General features: G+C 35.9%; 1 protein-coding gene across 5 annotated transcripts in view; it reads right to left on the bottom strand.

The window, feature by feature from the left end:
- KIAA1958 (KIAA1958 ortholog) overlaps positions 1–17,505 on the bottom strand; it is a 135,817-nt gene that overhangs the window by 17,069 nt on the left and 101,243 nt on the right. For 4 of the 5 annotated variants that reach the window (XM_074330837.2, XM_074330835.2, XM_074330836.2 and 1 more), the window contains one exon: positions 7,793–7,965. In XM_074330837.2, the coding sequence (XP_074186938.1) occupies positions 7,793–7,965 (173 nt within the window). Of the gene's footprint in view, positions 1–7,792; positions 7,966–17,505 lie in introns of those variants that run through there. The other variant, XM_088792906.1, reaches the window with a different exon arrangement.

Below are 17,505 nucleotides of genomic sequence, written 5' to 3' on the forward strand. Positions count from 1 at the left end.
CTTCTCATGGTAATTTCATATATATATTCATAAAATAATTATGACAATCTGTAGGAGTAATAGTTGCAATGGAATGATTAATAACATCTACTAAATGTTCATAGTGCGATGGATCAGCCAAAATATTTCTTGCACAGAACTTAATTTTTTAAAAAACTTCTTCAATGGGGTTCATCATTGGAGAGTATGGTGGTAGAAATAATAAAGGGTGTCTTGTCTGACCTACAAGATCACGATACTTCCTGGGTTTTGTGGAGGCTTACATTGTCCAAAACAAACCACACTTCCTCCAGATTATCTTCATCCAATTTCTGCAATAATCTCTGAAGAAATTTGCAAAAAAATATTTGAAGGAACTGTGGAATGTGCAATTACTTCATGCTACACCGTTCCCTGAATGTTTACTGCTGCAATTAGAGAAACATTTCATCCTCTGTTGGCACGTTCACACGAGCTGGTGTATTAACTTTCTATCACACCTTCTTTTGCTGAAGATGGCAATTAAATACCAATTCATCAATGAATATTATTTTTTGTCTTGCTTCGGGGTCATTTCGAGAAAAACTCAATGTGTACACTTTGCGCATCTCAATTGTTCTCTGAGTGTCGACGATCAATTTATAATGATGCATACTTTAATGTGATCTGTAATTGTTTCAGTCCATTCCTAATGGAATTTAGGCTTAATTCCACATGTTCAGATTTGAGGATCTTGTCACGAATTCCCTTTAAAGTTATGCATGGATTTTCCTCAATTATTTCATCAATTTTGTTTAATAGCGATGCACTTAATTTCATATTCCTCTTACCACTGTTTTTTTCTATCAATATACCACCATTTTTGTTATACTGATTAATAATGGACTATGCCATATTTTAATTAATCCCAGAGATTTCAGATGATTCATTCACCGTTCTACCATCTTCATAACATTTTATTAAAACGTTATTTTTTTTTTTAAGATTTTTATTGGGGAAGGGGAACAGTACTTTATTGGGGAACAGTATGTACTTCCAGGACTTTTTTCCAGGTCAAGTTGTTGTCCTTTCAGTCTTAGTTGTGGAAGGCGCAACTCAGCTCCAGGTCCAGTTGCCTGTTGCTAGTTGCAGGGGGCGCAACCCACCATCCCTTGCGGGAGTTGAGGAATTGAACTGTCAACCTTGTGGTTGAGAGGATGCGCTCCAACCAACTGAGCCATCTGAGAACTCAGTGGCAGCTCAGCTCAAGGTGCCGTGTTGAATCTTAGTTGCAGGGGGCGCTGCCCACCATCCCTAGTGGGAGTCGAGGAATTGAACTGGCAACCTTGTGGTTGAGAGCCCACTGGCCCATGTGGGAATTGAACCAGTAGCCTTTGGAGTTAGGAGCATGGAGCTCCAACCGCCTGAGCCACTGGGCTGGCCCCTAAAACATTATTTTTTTATCATTACTGATACAATTGTGTATAGGTGGATTATTATGTCGAACAACGGGGTTTCTTGATCTGGATCTGAATGATTCCGACAATGTGACTTGCATTCGCTGGCACAAACATGCTGGCAGTGGACTTCTGGAGTTTGATTCAGTAGGTGATGTTGTATCCATTTACAGGGTCTGAAAAAAATATTCTGGATTTATATAAAAACGTCTTAATGGAATCAAAATATGTACATCTTATGGAATCCGTATATGTACAAAATACGTACAAATACTTATTACTTATATGTAGCTTCATTTATAATGGTTCTCCTACTACTGCTTGTGGTAATTTCATACAGATACTCATAAAATAATTATGATAATCTGTAGGAGTAATAGTTGCAACGGAATGATTAGTAACACCTACTAAATGTTCATCGTTTATGGATCAGCTAAAATATTTCTTGCGCAGAACTAAATTTTTGAAAAACTAAGGCGCAATAAAAAGTTAATACAGTGACCGGCCTGGTGGCTCAGGTGGTTAGAGCTCCGTGCTCCGAACTCCGAAGGCTGCCAGTTCGATTCCCACATGGGCCAGTGGGCTCTTAACCACAAGGTTGCCAGTTCAATTCCTTGAGTCCCGCAAGGGATGGTGGGCAGCGCCCCCTGCAACTAAGATTGAACACGGCACCTTGACCTGAGCTGCCGCTGAGCTCCCGGATGGCTCAGTTGGTTGGAGCGCGTCCTCTCAACCACAAGGTTGCCGGTTCGACTTCTGCAAGGTACGGTGGGCTGCGCCCCCTGCAACTAGCAACGGCAACTGGACCTGGAGCTGAGCTGCGCCCTCCACAACTAAGACTGAAAGGACAACTTGAAGCTGAATGGCACCCTCCACAACTAAGACTGAAAGGACAACAACTTGACTTGGAAAAAAGTCCTGGACGTACACACTGTTCCCCAATAAAGTCCTGTTCCCCTCCCCCCCCAAAAAAAAAGTTAATACACTAGGTCGTGTGACCGTGCCAATGGTTAGAGGATGCAATGTTTCTCAATTGCAGCAATAAACATTCAAGGAATAGTGTGGCATGAAGTAATTGCACATTCAACGGTTACTTCAAATATTTTTTTGTGAATTTCTTCAGGGATTATTGCAGAAATTGGATGAAGATAATCTGGAGGAAGTGTGGTTTGTTTTGGACAATGTAAGCCCCCACAAAACCCAGGAAGTATCGTGATCTTGTTGGTCAGACAAGACACATTTTATTATTTCTACCACCATACTCTCCAATGATGAACCCCATTGAAAAAGTTTTTCAAAAATTAAGTTCTCCACAAGAAATATTTTGGCTGATCCATCAAGCCATGAACATTTAGTAGATGTTATTATATTAATCATTCTGTTGCAACTATTACTCCTACAGATTTTCATAATTATTTTATGAATATGTATATGAAATTACCATGGGCAGTGGTAGGAGAACCGTTATAAATGAAGCTATAGTAAGTAAATAAGTATTTCTGATGTTAAATAAATATTTTATGTTTATTATTAAATATGTGCAATAAAATGTTTAATTTTAACAATAATTTAACATCGGACTTATTTTTATTACAAAGATTAAGAAAACATTTTTGTGGAAAAATTTGATCTGCAAAAGGACGAATTTGATTTGCAAAAGGGTGAATTTGGAGTGCAAAACCTATAAAATGCTTACTAACAAAGAATCAGACTAAAATGAAAATGTGTTGATGAGATGCAGTGTCTTTCTCATTGTGTATGGTATGTAATAAAATATGTAAAATCGGAACAATTCTATTTTTTCCTAAATGGATACTCTCTAGATCGGCTTCATTTATATCGACATTTAACTTACCTTGAATTTGTAAATTTATAAGAAAGAGTTTTTTTCTCTAAGTAATTTGTGATTTAAAGTCATGGCAGCCTGCCAATTGACAGCAATCTGTTTACAATGTATTGATCAAATTAATGTATGTGTATGTATCAATTGGTCGTCTGTTGAGTGCTAGTCAGTACGGCTCCATAAGTAACTACAAATAAAAACATGAAAAAAATGACATTATTGTGTTACTTACCTTTATTGTCATCCCTAAGGTGAATTTGATTTGCAAAAGGGTGAGTTTAGAGTGTAAAACCTGTATTTGAGCCAAACTGATGACATATTCCGGGGAACAAGATCAGGGATATGTTTTCTTGCTTCTTTGCATGTCTGATAACTTTTGTTTAGTTGTCAGACATTGTGAATTTTATTTCTTGGGTTCTGGATAATTTTATATTCATATAAGTAAATATTCTTAAGCTTGTTAACAGTTCCTTGAAAACCATTTGATCCTTTTGGGTCTTGCTTTTTAAATTTATTTTTAAAAATGAGATATAATTTATATATGTATTATATTAGTTTCAGGTGTACAAGATAATGATTTGATATTTGTATATATTATACAAATGATCACAGTAAGTCTAGTTGACATCCACCACCACATACAGTTAAAAAATTTTTTTCTTGTGATGAGAACTTTTAAAATTTATTCTCTGAGCAACTTTCAAATACACGAGTACAATACAGTATCATTAACGATAGTCACCAAGCTGTATATTACATCCTCAGGTCTTTTGACCATCTTCACGCATTTTGCCCATCCCCCTGCCTCTAACAGTGACCAATCTGTTCTCTGTATCTGTAAGTTCATTTAAAAAAAGATTCCACATATAAGTGAGATCATACAGTATTTGTCTTTCTGTGTCTGACTTATTTCACTTAGCATAATGCCTTCAAGCTCTATCTATGTTGTTGCAAATGGCAAGATTGCATTCATTTTTTATGGCTGAATAATATTCCATTGTATATATATACTACAATCCATTCATCCATCTATGGACACCTAGGTTGCTTCCATGTCTTGGCTATTGTAAATAATGCTTAAATGAACATGGGGGATGCATATATCTTTTGGAGTTAGCGTTTTCATTTCCTTCAGATAAATGCCCAGGAGTGGAATTGCTGGATTGTATGGTAGTTTTATGTTTAATTTTTTGAGCCACCTCCATACTGTTGTCCATAATGACTGTACCAATTTACATTGCACAAGGGTTCCTTTTTCTCCACATCCTCACTGATACTTGTTATTTTTTGTCTTTTTGATAATAGCCATTCTAACAGGTGTGAGGTGATATCTCATTGTGGTTTTAAATTACATTTCCTTGATGGTTAGTGATGTTTACCACTTTTTCATGTCCCTGAGTCTTGCTTTTAAGATTTGATGTGTGGGATTAGGGCAGAGCTCATTCTAGAGTTAATTATTCTCCACATCTGATGCAAGACCTTTCTGAGTACTCTACCCCCTGAATCCCGAGCTTTTTCCAGTCTGGCTGGTGGGAACAGATACTATTTCCAGGAACTGATACCTTTAATTCTTTCAGGTGGTTTTTTGCAAGTCTTAGGTGATTTCCTCGTATGCATATGTTGATCAGTACTCAGCTAAATATCTGAGGGAAACTGTCTTCCTTTCTCTCAGGTGTCGCTCTCTACTTTCAAATGTGCTGTCATGACAGTTCTAACCACCTTGCTCTCTCTGGACTTGCAGCTCCATTTCCTCAATTCAGCAAGTCAGCTGAGCTCTGCCTTCATTCTCCCTCCCTGCACCAGAACTCTGGGAAGTCTCTCAAGGCAGTGCTCAGTAAGGCTCACATTGTTCCCTGGTTCTCAGAGATCACTGTCCTTTCTTGTGCATTATAGAGTACCTTGCAAAACGTTTATATCATTTGTCTGCATTTTGGTTGTTTCAGGCAGGAGGGTAAATCTGGCCTTCCAAATTGGCTAGAAGTGAAAGACTTGACTGAGTTTTCTCCTGGTTATGGGTCACATGTTCCCATCTCCCTATGAGGAGTAGTATTTGATTGGATGCTCGGAATTGTGGATTTTACATTGTCGAATTCTGTATTTGTCAAACTTCTTCAATGAACGTTAGGACTGCTTTCTAGTGTCCTCATTTCCTCTGCCTCCTTAAACTCTGGCCTCTGTTTCCCCTCAACTCAGCAAGACTGCCAGGCTCTGTTTGGTTCCCCTCCCTTCACTGCAGTTCAGAAATTGCCTCCAGGAAAAAAGCCTGAGAGATGATGGCACTCATCTCATTTGTTACCTTTCTCTTAGGGATCAATCAAGCCCTGTGCTGCCTGTCCTGTCCAAAGAGTTTTTCATACCGTGTTTCCCGGAAAATAAGACCTAGCTGGACAATCCGCTCTAATGCACCTTCTGGAGCAAAAATTAATATACAACCCGGTCTCATTTTACTGTAAGACCGGGTCTTTATAATGTAATATAATGTAATATAGTGTAATATAATATAATATAATGTAATGTAATGTAATGTAATAATAATATAATATAATATAATATAATATAATATAATATAATATAATACTGGCTATAATATAATGTAATATAATATAATAGAATAGAATACTGGGTCTTTATATTAATTTTTGCTCCAAAAGACGCATTAGAGCTGACAGTCTGGCTAGATCTTATTTTTGGGGAAACACGGTGTATTGTGCTCAGTTTTTCTAGTTGTTACAGCTGGAACTTTTTATTCCCTTATGGCCATAAGTGGAAATTTTAATTTATTTTCAAATCTGCTGGATCATTTTGATTAGTATTTTAGCTTGTACATTTTTTACAGTATTTTTGACACACAGTTGGGAATCCACATATGGGGAGGGCTGACTAGTTATATGTAGATTTCTGACTGAACAGTAGTCATGCCCCTAACACTCACGTTGTTCATTCAAAGGTCATCTGTAATTCTTTTCATTTCTATAAACATTTCATACATACTTAGCTTATAATCCACTATCTAAAGTGCTGGGTGTCTAAACCTATTATTTGTTGTTTCTATTCATCCTCACTTGTAGTGATTTATTTCCTGGAGTGGCTTGTGGTGTTATTTTTTTAAATGAGTACATATTTAGTTGATCTTAATCTGCCCAAAACCTGAGCACCTACATTCTGGATGGTTTCCTTCAAAGACTACTAGCATATGACTCCGCAGAGCCAGGGGATACTACTGACCTAGAACTCCTTCAGGCCCCTTTCAGGGTCCTCTCCTCAATCAAGGATTCTTCAGTTCATATACCTGTCTCTTCTCTTCCTTAACAATGTTGTCAAAACATGCCCTCAGGTAGAACCCTGCCTTTCACATGTGCTTACTGCTTACAGCTCCAGTTTCAGCTCGCCTTTTTTTTGGCCCTGTGGATGGTTCCCTTTCTTTCTCCAAATACATCAGAAAGGCCCTTTGCAGTATCTAGTGCACCATGCTGCCAGACGTAGAAACCTGAATTTCCTATTTTATCTCTTATGCCCTCAACACATCACCCACACTTGGAGATGTCACCTGCCCATGGGCTTCAATTATGACCTTTATTTGCAAGACCTTTAAATTTACACTTCCAGCTTTAACATAGCCCCATGTTTTATATCCCACATTCCTAAACGTTGGACATGTTTAGGTGGATATCCATCTGATTTAGACTCAATATATCCAAATCCAAATACAACACCTTTCTCTTCTGTCTCTACATGTCTAAGAATTTTTCCTTCCCTTCACAAACCTCAAACATTTCAAGTTGGAAGAGATTTTTCAGAACTTATTTAACAACTGGGGAAAACGAGGACCAAGGATATTAAATAAAGTTTTGCTCATCACTTCCAATTAATTTCTCTCAAATATCACTTTCATTATGTTTCTTCCCGTTCAAAGAACTTGAGTGGTTTCCCTTGTGCCTAAGCCTTAAGACGCTTGCAGATCTTATGGTGGGAGCCGTTTTCCCTATTGTAATAGTCCCTTCCCCACTGCCCCCGGAATAATCCTTCAAATAAAATCTCTCCTTACAAACAAAAACAAAAACAAAACAAAATTTCAATGGTTTCCCAACATCCACAAGATTTCAGCATAGCACTTAAGGGGTATCAAAACCTAGTTTTATGTCCATTAATCCCATATATGAAGCCTCTGCTACAGGCAAGTGAGTCTGGCCCTCCAAATCTTACTCGTCTTCACATCCCTCCGCCTATAGAAGATGCTTGTCTTCATCCAATTCTGTTGAAATTCTACCTCTCTCTCAAAATACAGCTGACATATCAGTTCCTCTGTTAGTGTCACCAAACTGAAATGTACCCAACTGAATTTTTTTTGGCATTTCTGATTTGTAAATTCATAGAACACTTATTACATTCTGCTTTGTACTATGGCTATTTTTCTGTTATGTTCTTTCAAAGTTTCTCCAGGCACAAAGCAACTCTTCTGTGTTCCTCACAGTGCCCGCCACTTGTAGCTCGGTGAAGTTGGCTGAAAGAAGAAGTAAACTCAAGAGTTTCTTACCTTGGTGATGTCCGTGTGATCTTTGAGCCCATTGGTCATGCACCAATATCGCCACACATTCAGGGCATACCGCGTGGCTTTGGTAGTATTTGGGCTTACTGCACTGGTACACAGATCATTCAAGTCATCATTAATATTAAACACAGGAAATTTGTTGAGCTTAGTAGAATAGGCTAGAAACAGAAAAAATAAAAGGCATTAAAATAATGTGCCATTCCCTTCTTTAGTGAATTACATCTTGGGATCATGTTAAATAACAGAAGACTCCTCAGAGATAACACTTTTGAAAAATGAAATTTCTATCAAGTATACTTCTATTAGGATAAATAAAGTAGGGAATGACATTTCTAGCATGAAATCAATACAGTAACTTTGCATTTAATGCCAATAATTCTGCCATATAAACTAACGGATACACTAATGCAGACATTCCAACAACAAAGGGGGAAATGAATGTAGAAAAACAAAGAATGTTCTTTCTAAAGTTTTCACTGGAAATAATAGCATTTCTATTAACAATAACAACAAAAAGATTGAGAGAACACAAGTTAACACATCCTTTCTCTTTACCCTTAGCAGATGAAGAAGAGCTGCTATTTCTCGGTAATATATAGTCTCAATTGCCTTATGTGCCATCCGGGGAGGCTTTAATTACATGGTGTTTGCTATTTCTTTAATTCTTTTCATAAATTACTGAAGAGAATGATATTTAAACCCTGATTCCACAACCCATCAGCTAGCTAAGAATTCAAATGTCAGAGGAAAACAGATTTTAAATTGCAATTGCCGATTACTTCAGCTGAAAAGTGGTTTTCCTCAATGTATCCACTTTAAGCATTAATTTCCAAAGAGATAATCGATCCATAACCATTTGCTGGACTTCTTCGTTGTCTGGGATCTACTATAAGCAGGCTTAAACTGTTCAAATTGTGGTGTTAGGAGGGGGAAAAAATATCAAGGTAGACTACCTCAAAGGAAAAACAATGGCAACCTGTACTTCATCTAATGGTTCGACTCTCCCTGGAATGTTTCCATATTCAAACAAGGCACAAAAAGGTCGGGAAACAGCAAAATAAAGTTAATACGATTACCAATGTTGTCTGCAAATTGGCTACACTTTACCTCACTCACCTCACCTTTCACTGCTCCTGGTGAGGGACTCACCACCAGCCTCCTGCTGTCCCCAGCACCCACCCCCACCCAGGGCACCCAAAATTATCCTGAGAAGTCTCCCTAGAGTCTTCGTACCCATCCAAATCGTCTTTTTTTCCAATCCAAGTTCACTTCTACATAATCCTTCCCCACACTACCCAACTTCCTTATTCTCTCCTTCACTATGTCTCACATTTGCTTTATTATTCCCGGGAGCTGCAATCTAATTGTGTCCAGACTCTCTCTTCAATAGCTTGGTATGCTCAAGAGACTGTGTCTTCAACCCTTTAAGTCTGCTGTTGAACTGATGAACACACAATTTGCTTTAATAAATGTAGATTAAACAATGCTAGAAATTGTATCTGAAGCAACTGAGTCATGTGGGTTTGTTCCTCTCATCACCCTCAGAAACCGAGCTAACATTATTTCTGGGACTCGCTTGAGTTTAAGGATGCTAGTATAAAATTAACTATTATTACATCTAGCACTAACTGAATGCTTACTATATGCCAAGAGTTATATAAATTATCTGTAAGCTCTAAGACACCCTATTGTTGTATCTATTTTACAAATAAGGAAACGGAACCTCATACATTTAGTAACTTCATTCATCACTCATCCAATATTTACTGCGACACCCCCCCTCTGTGCCAGGTACAGGGGCTGCCCCAAGTGATGGGGTCAGCAAGTGCCCAGGCCAGGGTTTGAACCTGGGTCAAAGGAATCAGGTACCACAGGAATAGTGCTCAATCAAGAATCCAATTTAAATATTAGCCCCTTACAAAACGTATCTCCTGGCCCCCCAAATTTACTTGGATTAATCTTCTGTGAGGAAATCTAAATCTGGTTTATTTAGATAACCACTATAGTTTCACTGTTTTTTGTTTTTTTTTAACAACAGAAAAAAGGATTTATTTGCAACACAGCCCTGTCCCCATCACTTCAAGACAGCACAGGCATAGAAAAGAATCACACTGCAAGATAGGATGGTTAAGTTTAACTATATGACCTTAAATAATTTCATTTTTATCACAGGACAGAGACTATACACTGAAAATGGAAATCTCTTGTTTTCACTGAAGTTTTGTCAATCGCCCCAACAATATCCTGTATGTGGGAAGGGGTCCAATTCAGCATCATGTGTTTTATTTAGTTATGTCCTGTTCCTTGGGCTTTGATTTTCCTCACCTGCTTTGACTCTGACACCTCGCTGTGATCTGCCTCCCACACAGATGTCCTTATTCACTCAACATATGACACCCTGTCCTGGGCCATCCTCTTAACCACCGACACCTTTCTCACTCCACACTCTGACATCACATGCTGGGAAGCCCTCATCACACTTCTTAGGCTATGATACCTCACACCAGGCCACCCCCATGCATGGAAGCCCTACTCACTCCAGGAAGGCTCAGACTTTTCACATAGGGCTTCTCCCCGTATCTCCCACTATTTCTACGGACGCCCTCCTTACCCTGCTCAGGCTAGCCCACCACATACCTGGCTACCATCCCCAATAGATGCTTTCTTTCCCAGTTCAAGCTCTGTTACCACTTGCCAGATTACTCCCTATTAAAATTTATTTTTTGTCCCAGTCAGTTTCCTACACTCCTCACTGGGCATCTCCTATGCAGATGCCTCTTTACCCTTTTCAGGCTTCAAGCCTCACTCTAAGCCATCACAGCTTCTTCAACACACATACTTTGCTCTCATCCACCAACAGCTTTGAAACTGAACAGTCCAGGAAGAAAAGGGAAGAAGAAGAAGGAAAGGGGAAGAGGAGGAAGAAGGGAGAGAATTCTAGAACATTTTGTTAACAGACAATGAAACAATTATATATTTCTAAATAAACCCTTGGTGAAAGGAAAATAATGGGAATCATTTTTGGAAAAAGTCAGTGGTAAATATTTCAAACTGAATAATGACAATACAACGCGTCAAAGTTGTGGGATGAAATTACTGCAGTGTCTATAGAGCAAATGATAGCATTAAATTCAGAGATTACAAAAGAAGAATGGTTGAATACCAACTGTACCAGGAAATTATAAAGATAACAAATATAGCCAAAAAGTAAAAAAGAAGGAAACAATACATATAAAAACAGAAATCAATGAAATAGGAAAGTAATTTACACACACACACACACAAAAAAACCCCAGACAACATAATGCTAAGAGATGCATTTGAAAAGACTAACAAAATTAATAAACGTTTAAGAATAAAAGAGAGAAGGCACAAATTACTACACCAGGAATGAAAAGACGGTTATCACTACAGATCCTGCAGATATTTAAAAGTCAGTAAAAACATATGAAACACTTGATGCCAATAAATTTGAAATTTCAGATACAATGGACAAATATCTAGAAAAGCCACAACTTACGAAAACTGAACAAGAAATACAAAATTTAAATAATCCTACACTCATTAAAGAAATTGAATCTATAATTTATCACAAAAAACCTTTCAGATTCAGATGGATTTCATCAGTAAATTCTTTTAACATTTAAGGAACTAATAATGCCAAATCTAAAGAATCTGCTAGTAAAGAGAAAAAGACGGAATAGCACCGTGTCTCTTACAGATCAGCAAAACTTTTCTATAAAAATACGACAAGAACAGTACAATAAAATTATAAGCCAACACAACTCATAAACACAGACACAAAAATCCGTAGCACAATATGAGCAAATTGAATGCCTACCGCACACCATAAACAACAAAAAACAATTCTAAATGTGTCATGGCCTAAATGTGAATGGCAAAACAAAGTTGCTAGCACAAAACATAGGAGACCATTTTTGTGACCTTGGGGTAGCTACATATTTTTCAACATGCCATCAACATTACTACCCCAAAAGTAAAAGATTTAAAAATGGGTTTCATTAATATTAAAAAGACACTTATCAAAATGCACCATTAAGAGGGTGAAAAGGCAAGGGACAGTGGGACATCTGAAGTGCATATACCTCCCAAATCAAGTAGAAGGAGATAGTCCAATTAAAAATGGATGAACTTGCATGAGCACTGCACAAAATAGGAAGTATCACTAATATTTTAGGAAATATAAATTAAAACACACTCAACGAAATGTCTTAAATGAAAAACAAAACCTATAAACATCGTGTTAATGAGGATGTAGAATAATAACACTGTACTCGGCTGGTAGGAGTGTCACTTTGTACAACCACTTTGGAGACTAATTGGCAATATCTACTCAAGTTGAATATACATATTCTATGACCCCGCAATCCTACATCTGAATATATACCCAACGGAAATGTGCACATGTGTATTAAATGTATGTATGAGTGGTCATAAAAGCATAGTAATAAATAGCCCCAAACTGGAAACAACTCCATGTCCATAAACAATAGAATGCCTGTGAAATTGTAAACACAATTAATACAATAAATTATTTTAAAATAACAAAAAGGAATGGACTACTGGAATGAACTATATGATTTATAGATGAATCTCAAAAAGACAATGTTAAGTGAAAGAAGCTAGACACAATAGAGTGTGTTGAAATGGTTCATTTATATAATTCAAAAGCAGATGAAATGACTATGGTAAAGTAATATAACTGTCACCTTAGAAGGTAACAGAGACGGGACATGAGGGAAGATTCTGGGTAATGCTCTATGTCTGCCTCGGGGTGGTGGTTACAGCAATGTGTTTGCTTCATAAAAATTAATCAAGCTGTACACTAATGATTTGTGCACTTTTCTGACTGTATAATTAAGAAAATTTTCCAAAACTTCTTAAAGTTAAAAATGTATATACAAACCTAATAAATGAAGAGTTATATAAAAAAAAGTTATACCATGTACTTGGATGGGAAGGCTCAATATTATCAAGCTATTTAATTTCTTTACGTAATTTTTAGTGCAATGTAATTCTAATTAAAATCCCCCTTTTTGTTATTACTTGTCAGGTTGATTCTAAAATTTATCTAGGAAAATGCGTAAGAAAAGGAAGGCAATTTTGAACATAATAATTGGGAGGCCTTGCCCTGAAAGATATAAACATGTATTATAACACAGCAATAACTTTAAATTTAAGTTCTGGTAAAGAAATCGACAAATAGATCAATGCTACAGAAGAGAATCCAGAAAAGATTTGTGTAAATATGCAAATTGATTATATAACAAAGGCTCCAAATCAAATTGCTGGAGAAAGGATGGACTCTTCAATAGATGCTTTGAGTAATAAGCTATTGAGTTGGAAAAACAAAAATAAAAGCAAATTTAGATTCCTATTTTATATCTCACACAAATAACAGATTTCGAAATGGATCATTTTTCAAACAGCTATTTCCATGAAGAAGACAATTTTCATGATTTGGGGAGTAAGGAAAGCCTTTCTGAGTATGACACAACCCAGTGGAATAAAACAAATGTATTAACACATCAAACGACATAAAAATTCAAAAGTTCTGCATTGAATAAACCTTAAAAGACAATAAACAGACCTACTATAAAATACTAATAACACATAAGGTGGCAAAATTCATATGAAAAGCTCCTACAAATCAATTGGAAAAAGATAACCAAGGAAATGGACCCACGATACGACAAGCAATTATTCATAGAAGAAATACAAATGACAAAAAGCATTAGCAATAATCAGATATTATAATCAAAATAAGATGTAATTCATTTATCAGATTGGCAAAAACACAAAAAGGTCCATTTCTAAATGTAGGCAAGGATATGGGGGAACTTGCACTAGTATAGAAAAAGATGTCGAAGAAGACTCATCTGTGGGACTTACACATTTTACAATATGACTATATTATTTTTGCAAGTTATAAAAATCACTTAGACTTTGGAAATGCGTATGTAGGAAAAATAAAATGTTCTTTTTATTTGACCCAGGAATTCCTCTTTTAGAACTTCATCCTAAGGGTGTCATTAGAGATATGTATAAAAAGGTATGCTGAAGGCATATTTATAAAAGTGAAAAACTGGAAACAAGTCCAATCCAACAAAAGCATTATAAAATAGATTTTGGTACTACTATGCAATGGAAAACTACTAATATGTAGCTATGTAATAATCACACTTTCAAAGGTAAAGATCTTTTACAAATGTAGAAAACAGTAAATACAGTTGGACTACAATTTTTGAAAATACAGTTGACCCTTGAACAACACAGGCTTGAACTGCACGGGTCCACTCACACACGGGTGCTTTTCCATAAATACGTATAGTCTGTAAAGGTATTTTCTCTGGATTTTTAAAGTAACAGTTTCTCTTCTCCAGTTTACCTTATTGTAAGAATACAGTATATAATATATATAACATACAAAATATGTGTTAATTGACTATGTTATCAGTAAGGCTTCCAGTCAACAGTAGACTATTAGTAAACTTTTTGAGAGTTAAAAGTTATATGTTGATTTTTGACTGGGCAGGATTGACACACCTACCCCCCCGTACCTTGTTTAAGGGTGACCTGTATATTTATGCTTAAAAATTTCAAAATAAAACACCAAAATGTTAAAAGTTATTTATGGTAGTAAGATTCCTGCAATTTTTTCTTCCTATCTTATTGTATTTATTAGTTTTTGCCAAATTATTCACAATGAATATTTATTGCCTTAATATTTAAAAAGGATTATAAATTTTAATAAAGAAAATGCTTTAAAAAATAAGAGTTCAGTCTGAAAATGTTTGCCACCAAATTCAATGTGTGACATTTCACCAACATTAAGTATGTTATATGTATAAGCCATTTTAGTCACTTGAAATCTCGTGGAAAAGATTATAAATAAATAAATAAATAAAACTATAAAAAGAAAACATTTTGACTTGTAAGCTAAATATTACTCAACTTAAATGCTAACATTCTTATATCAGGTAAGTAAAATTTGTCATAATTTAAATGAGTAACTTGTTTCTTAAAGTACTAGGAAAACATAAACTAAGTTACAGCTATTTATAAAGTAATTTTAATACCATTAAAAACATTATCACACAAAAATAGTCATTATTTCTATTTGCAATATACAGCTTTCTATAAGACTTTGGTGGATTATTCATATATGAAAGGACTACATTTGCATTTCTGCATAAGATTTGACCGTGAGAGAGAACATTATATTTTCGGGTGTTTTAATATGCTTTTCTTCATTAAATAATTTTAGTGACACAACAAAGATGTCTGAAGTTAACATTTAATTATAATCATTTTGAACAACCATTCCTATTCTGCTCAAAGAACATTGTCAAATGTGCTCAATGCAATGAATGGCACATGGAGAATTATATCTGACTGAAAAGATTTTCCTAAACATGAGGACGTCTGGAACCTGACATCTACTTCGTGTGGTATAACTGCACAGTTGGCCTAAACTGCTCCCGATAGTGAGTTTGCAGTGGTGCATTATGCTCCATTTATAGGGTTTGAGGGGTTGGGGCTCCAGAAAGCATACGATTAATTCAGCTGTAGAAGCCTTCCTAAAGTGTCTTCCCTCCCCCACAGGCTGTTTCTGAGCACTCACATGTAGAAGGGCTTCTCCCCATCCTCAGTGGTTAGAAACACTTGGCATGGAATGCTTTGTCCAGCATGCACTGAGTATATGAGGCTAATGCAGAGTGACCACGACAATTTTGTTTTTCATTACATGGCTTGTTTTTAAATTGTTTGTTGTAGCTACAAAAATCAGCCAGCTTTGCAGAAAACCATTTATTAAATGAATGAAGACTGCATATACCCAAATACAGACAAAATATTGTGATTAAAACATGCTCTCATAGAGACATCACTGACACTCATTAGCTGATTTTATTGGACTGTTTTTCTCATTTCCATAAGATTTAGGCTGTACCAACAAATACTGAAAACAATAGAAAATTACACTTACATTAGAGGCAAACATTATACACACAATGGGATAAACCACTGGGACATAAAACTAGAATTTTATTTAGAGCACAAGTACACAGACAAATATGAAGCAAAAACAGTGAGCTGATAAAGATGAAAACATCTTCGTGTAAAAGATCAGTGAGCAGCAAAATAAAAATGAAACCAAGAAAATACTCTCATTAACAAAAGTTCTATCTATTACAAATATTAATTAACCAAGAGTATCAAAGTCACACATTTTAACATATTAACAAAAAATTCCTTCCATTTCAATTCACCTTTCTCCTCTTTTTTTCACAAATTATAACTGCAGCAGCTTAAGAGAATTTTTAATATGATTAGAGTGAACAGGCACACATGTGCTTTTTTCATGTACATCAGTTAAAAATCAAGTGAAAAATGACAATCTATCAAATAGGGGGAAAAGTAAATGTATTTTCAAAGAACAGTTCTATTTTTTTTTTTATAAATTTTTTTCTAAGCGTTAATTGTGGTGGTTATATTTCTTAAAAGATGCCTGGTATTAAATTATACTAAATTGATAAATTTACCTTTTTATTTCCAATTAACTTCTAAGTGGTGAACTGAATCTTAAAAAGTCATTCTTATAATTTGTAAGAAAGATGGAAGACCTTATTTAAGTTGAATACAGTATTTATTCTACTAAACCACCAAAGTTCCTCATTTCAACAGATCAATGAGTCATATACAGTGATTCTGTTGAATCCAAATGCTTCCAGTTACTCTCGCACCAGGTTTCAGCCTATAGGGTTATAGTTACATCTTCAGATTACAATGAAAAAAGTACAAGCTATTGCTCACCAAAGGGCTCATGTAGCAAATCTATGTCTAATGATAGCAGTGAAAAAAGTTTAAAGTCAAGGTGGAAACAGACTCTATAAATTAGAAGCCTAATAAGTACATATGTATAATTCGATTAAGAAGTCACCCTAGGCTAAGGGCCTCAGGACAGACATACAAAATGTACAGAAGAGCCACAGGGGGTGAATAAATCCAAGAGCAAGATTCAAATAAATGTGCCCACTGTTATCTAATAGAAACTGTTAATGTCAAACATCAGGATATATCATGCCATCATCTTTGGTGTCCAAAATATAAAAGGAATTCTAAGTGCAAAGGCCTTGCCTGAAAACTCCCAATGCAGGAATCAAGAAATACTTTAGTGTCACTCTGGAGGCCAGTGGACAAGGGTAGAACTTCTTTAGAATATGCATAATTGAATTTCCTTTTATTGCTTTATTACCTCTCTTGAAGGGCAAATGTTGAAAGCACATTCTGGCGAAAAGGCTCACAATTAAAAATCTGCCTTTCTTTTCCTTTAAGCAAAGAAGTAGCAGGGGACTTGATGAATTAGCTTTAATATTCTTAGAATTAAACCAGCATTTTCAGCAGCAATGTTTCCAAATTCAGCACTAGCTGTCGCCATGTATCTGACAGTCACACCAAAAGCCTCTCTGTAATTTAGCTTATCCCTTTATTAAAGGAATCTTATAATTATAAACCCATTGAACAGACAGAATGAAACCCTGCACGGAGTGAGGAATTTTGGCATGTTGGTGAAAAAGGCTCTGAAAGAAGTAGCCTTCTTTTCTTAAGATTTTATGATAGTTTCTATTCCATTTTAAGAGTATAAATGTATATTGACATTTCCCACATGTTGAATT

Source organism: Rhinolophus sinicus, chromosome 16 (genome assembly GCF_057876585.1).
Source record: "Rhinolophus sinicus isolate RSI-liver-muscle chromosome 16, RSI-T2T, whole genome shotgun sequence".
NCBI classification, from domain to species: Eukaryota; Metazoa; Chordata; class Mammalia; order Chiroptera; family Rhinolophidae; genus Rhinolophus; species Rhinolophus sinicus.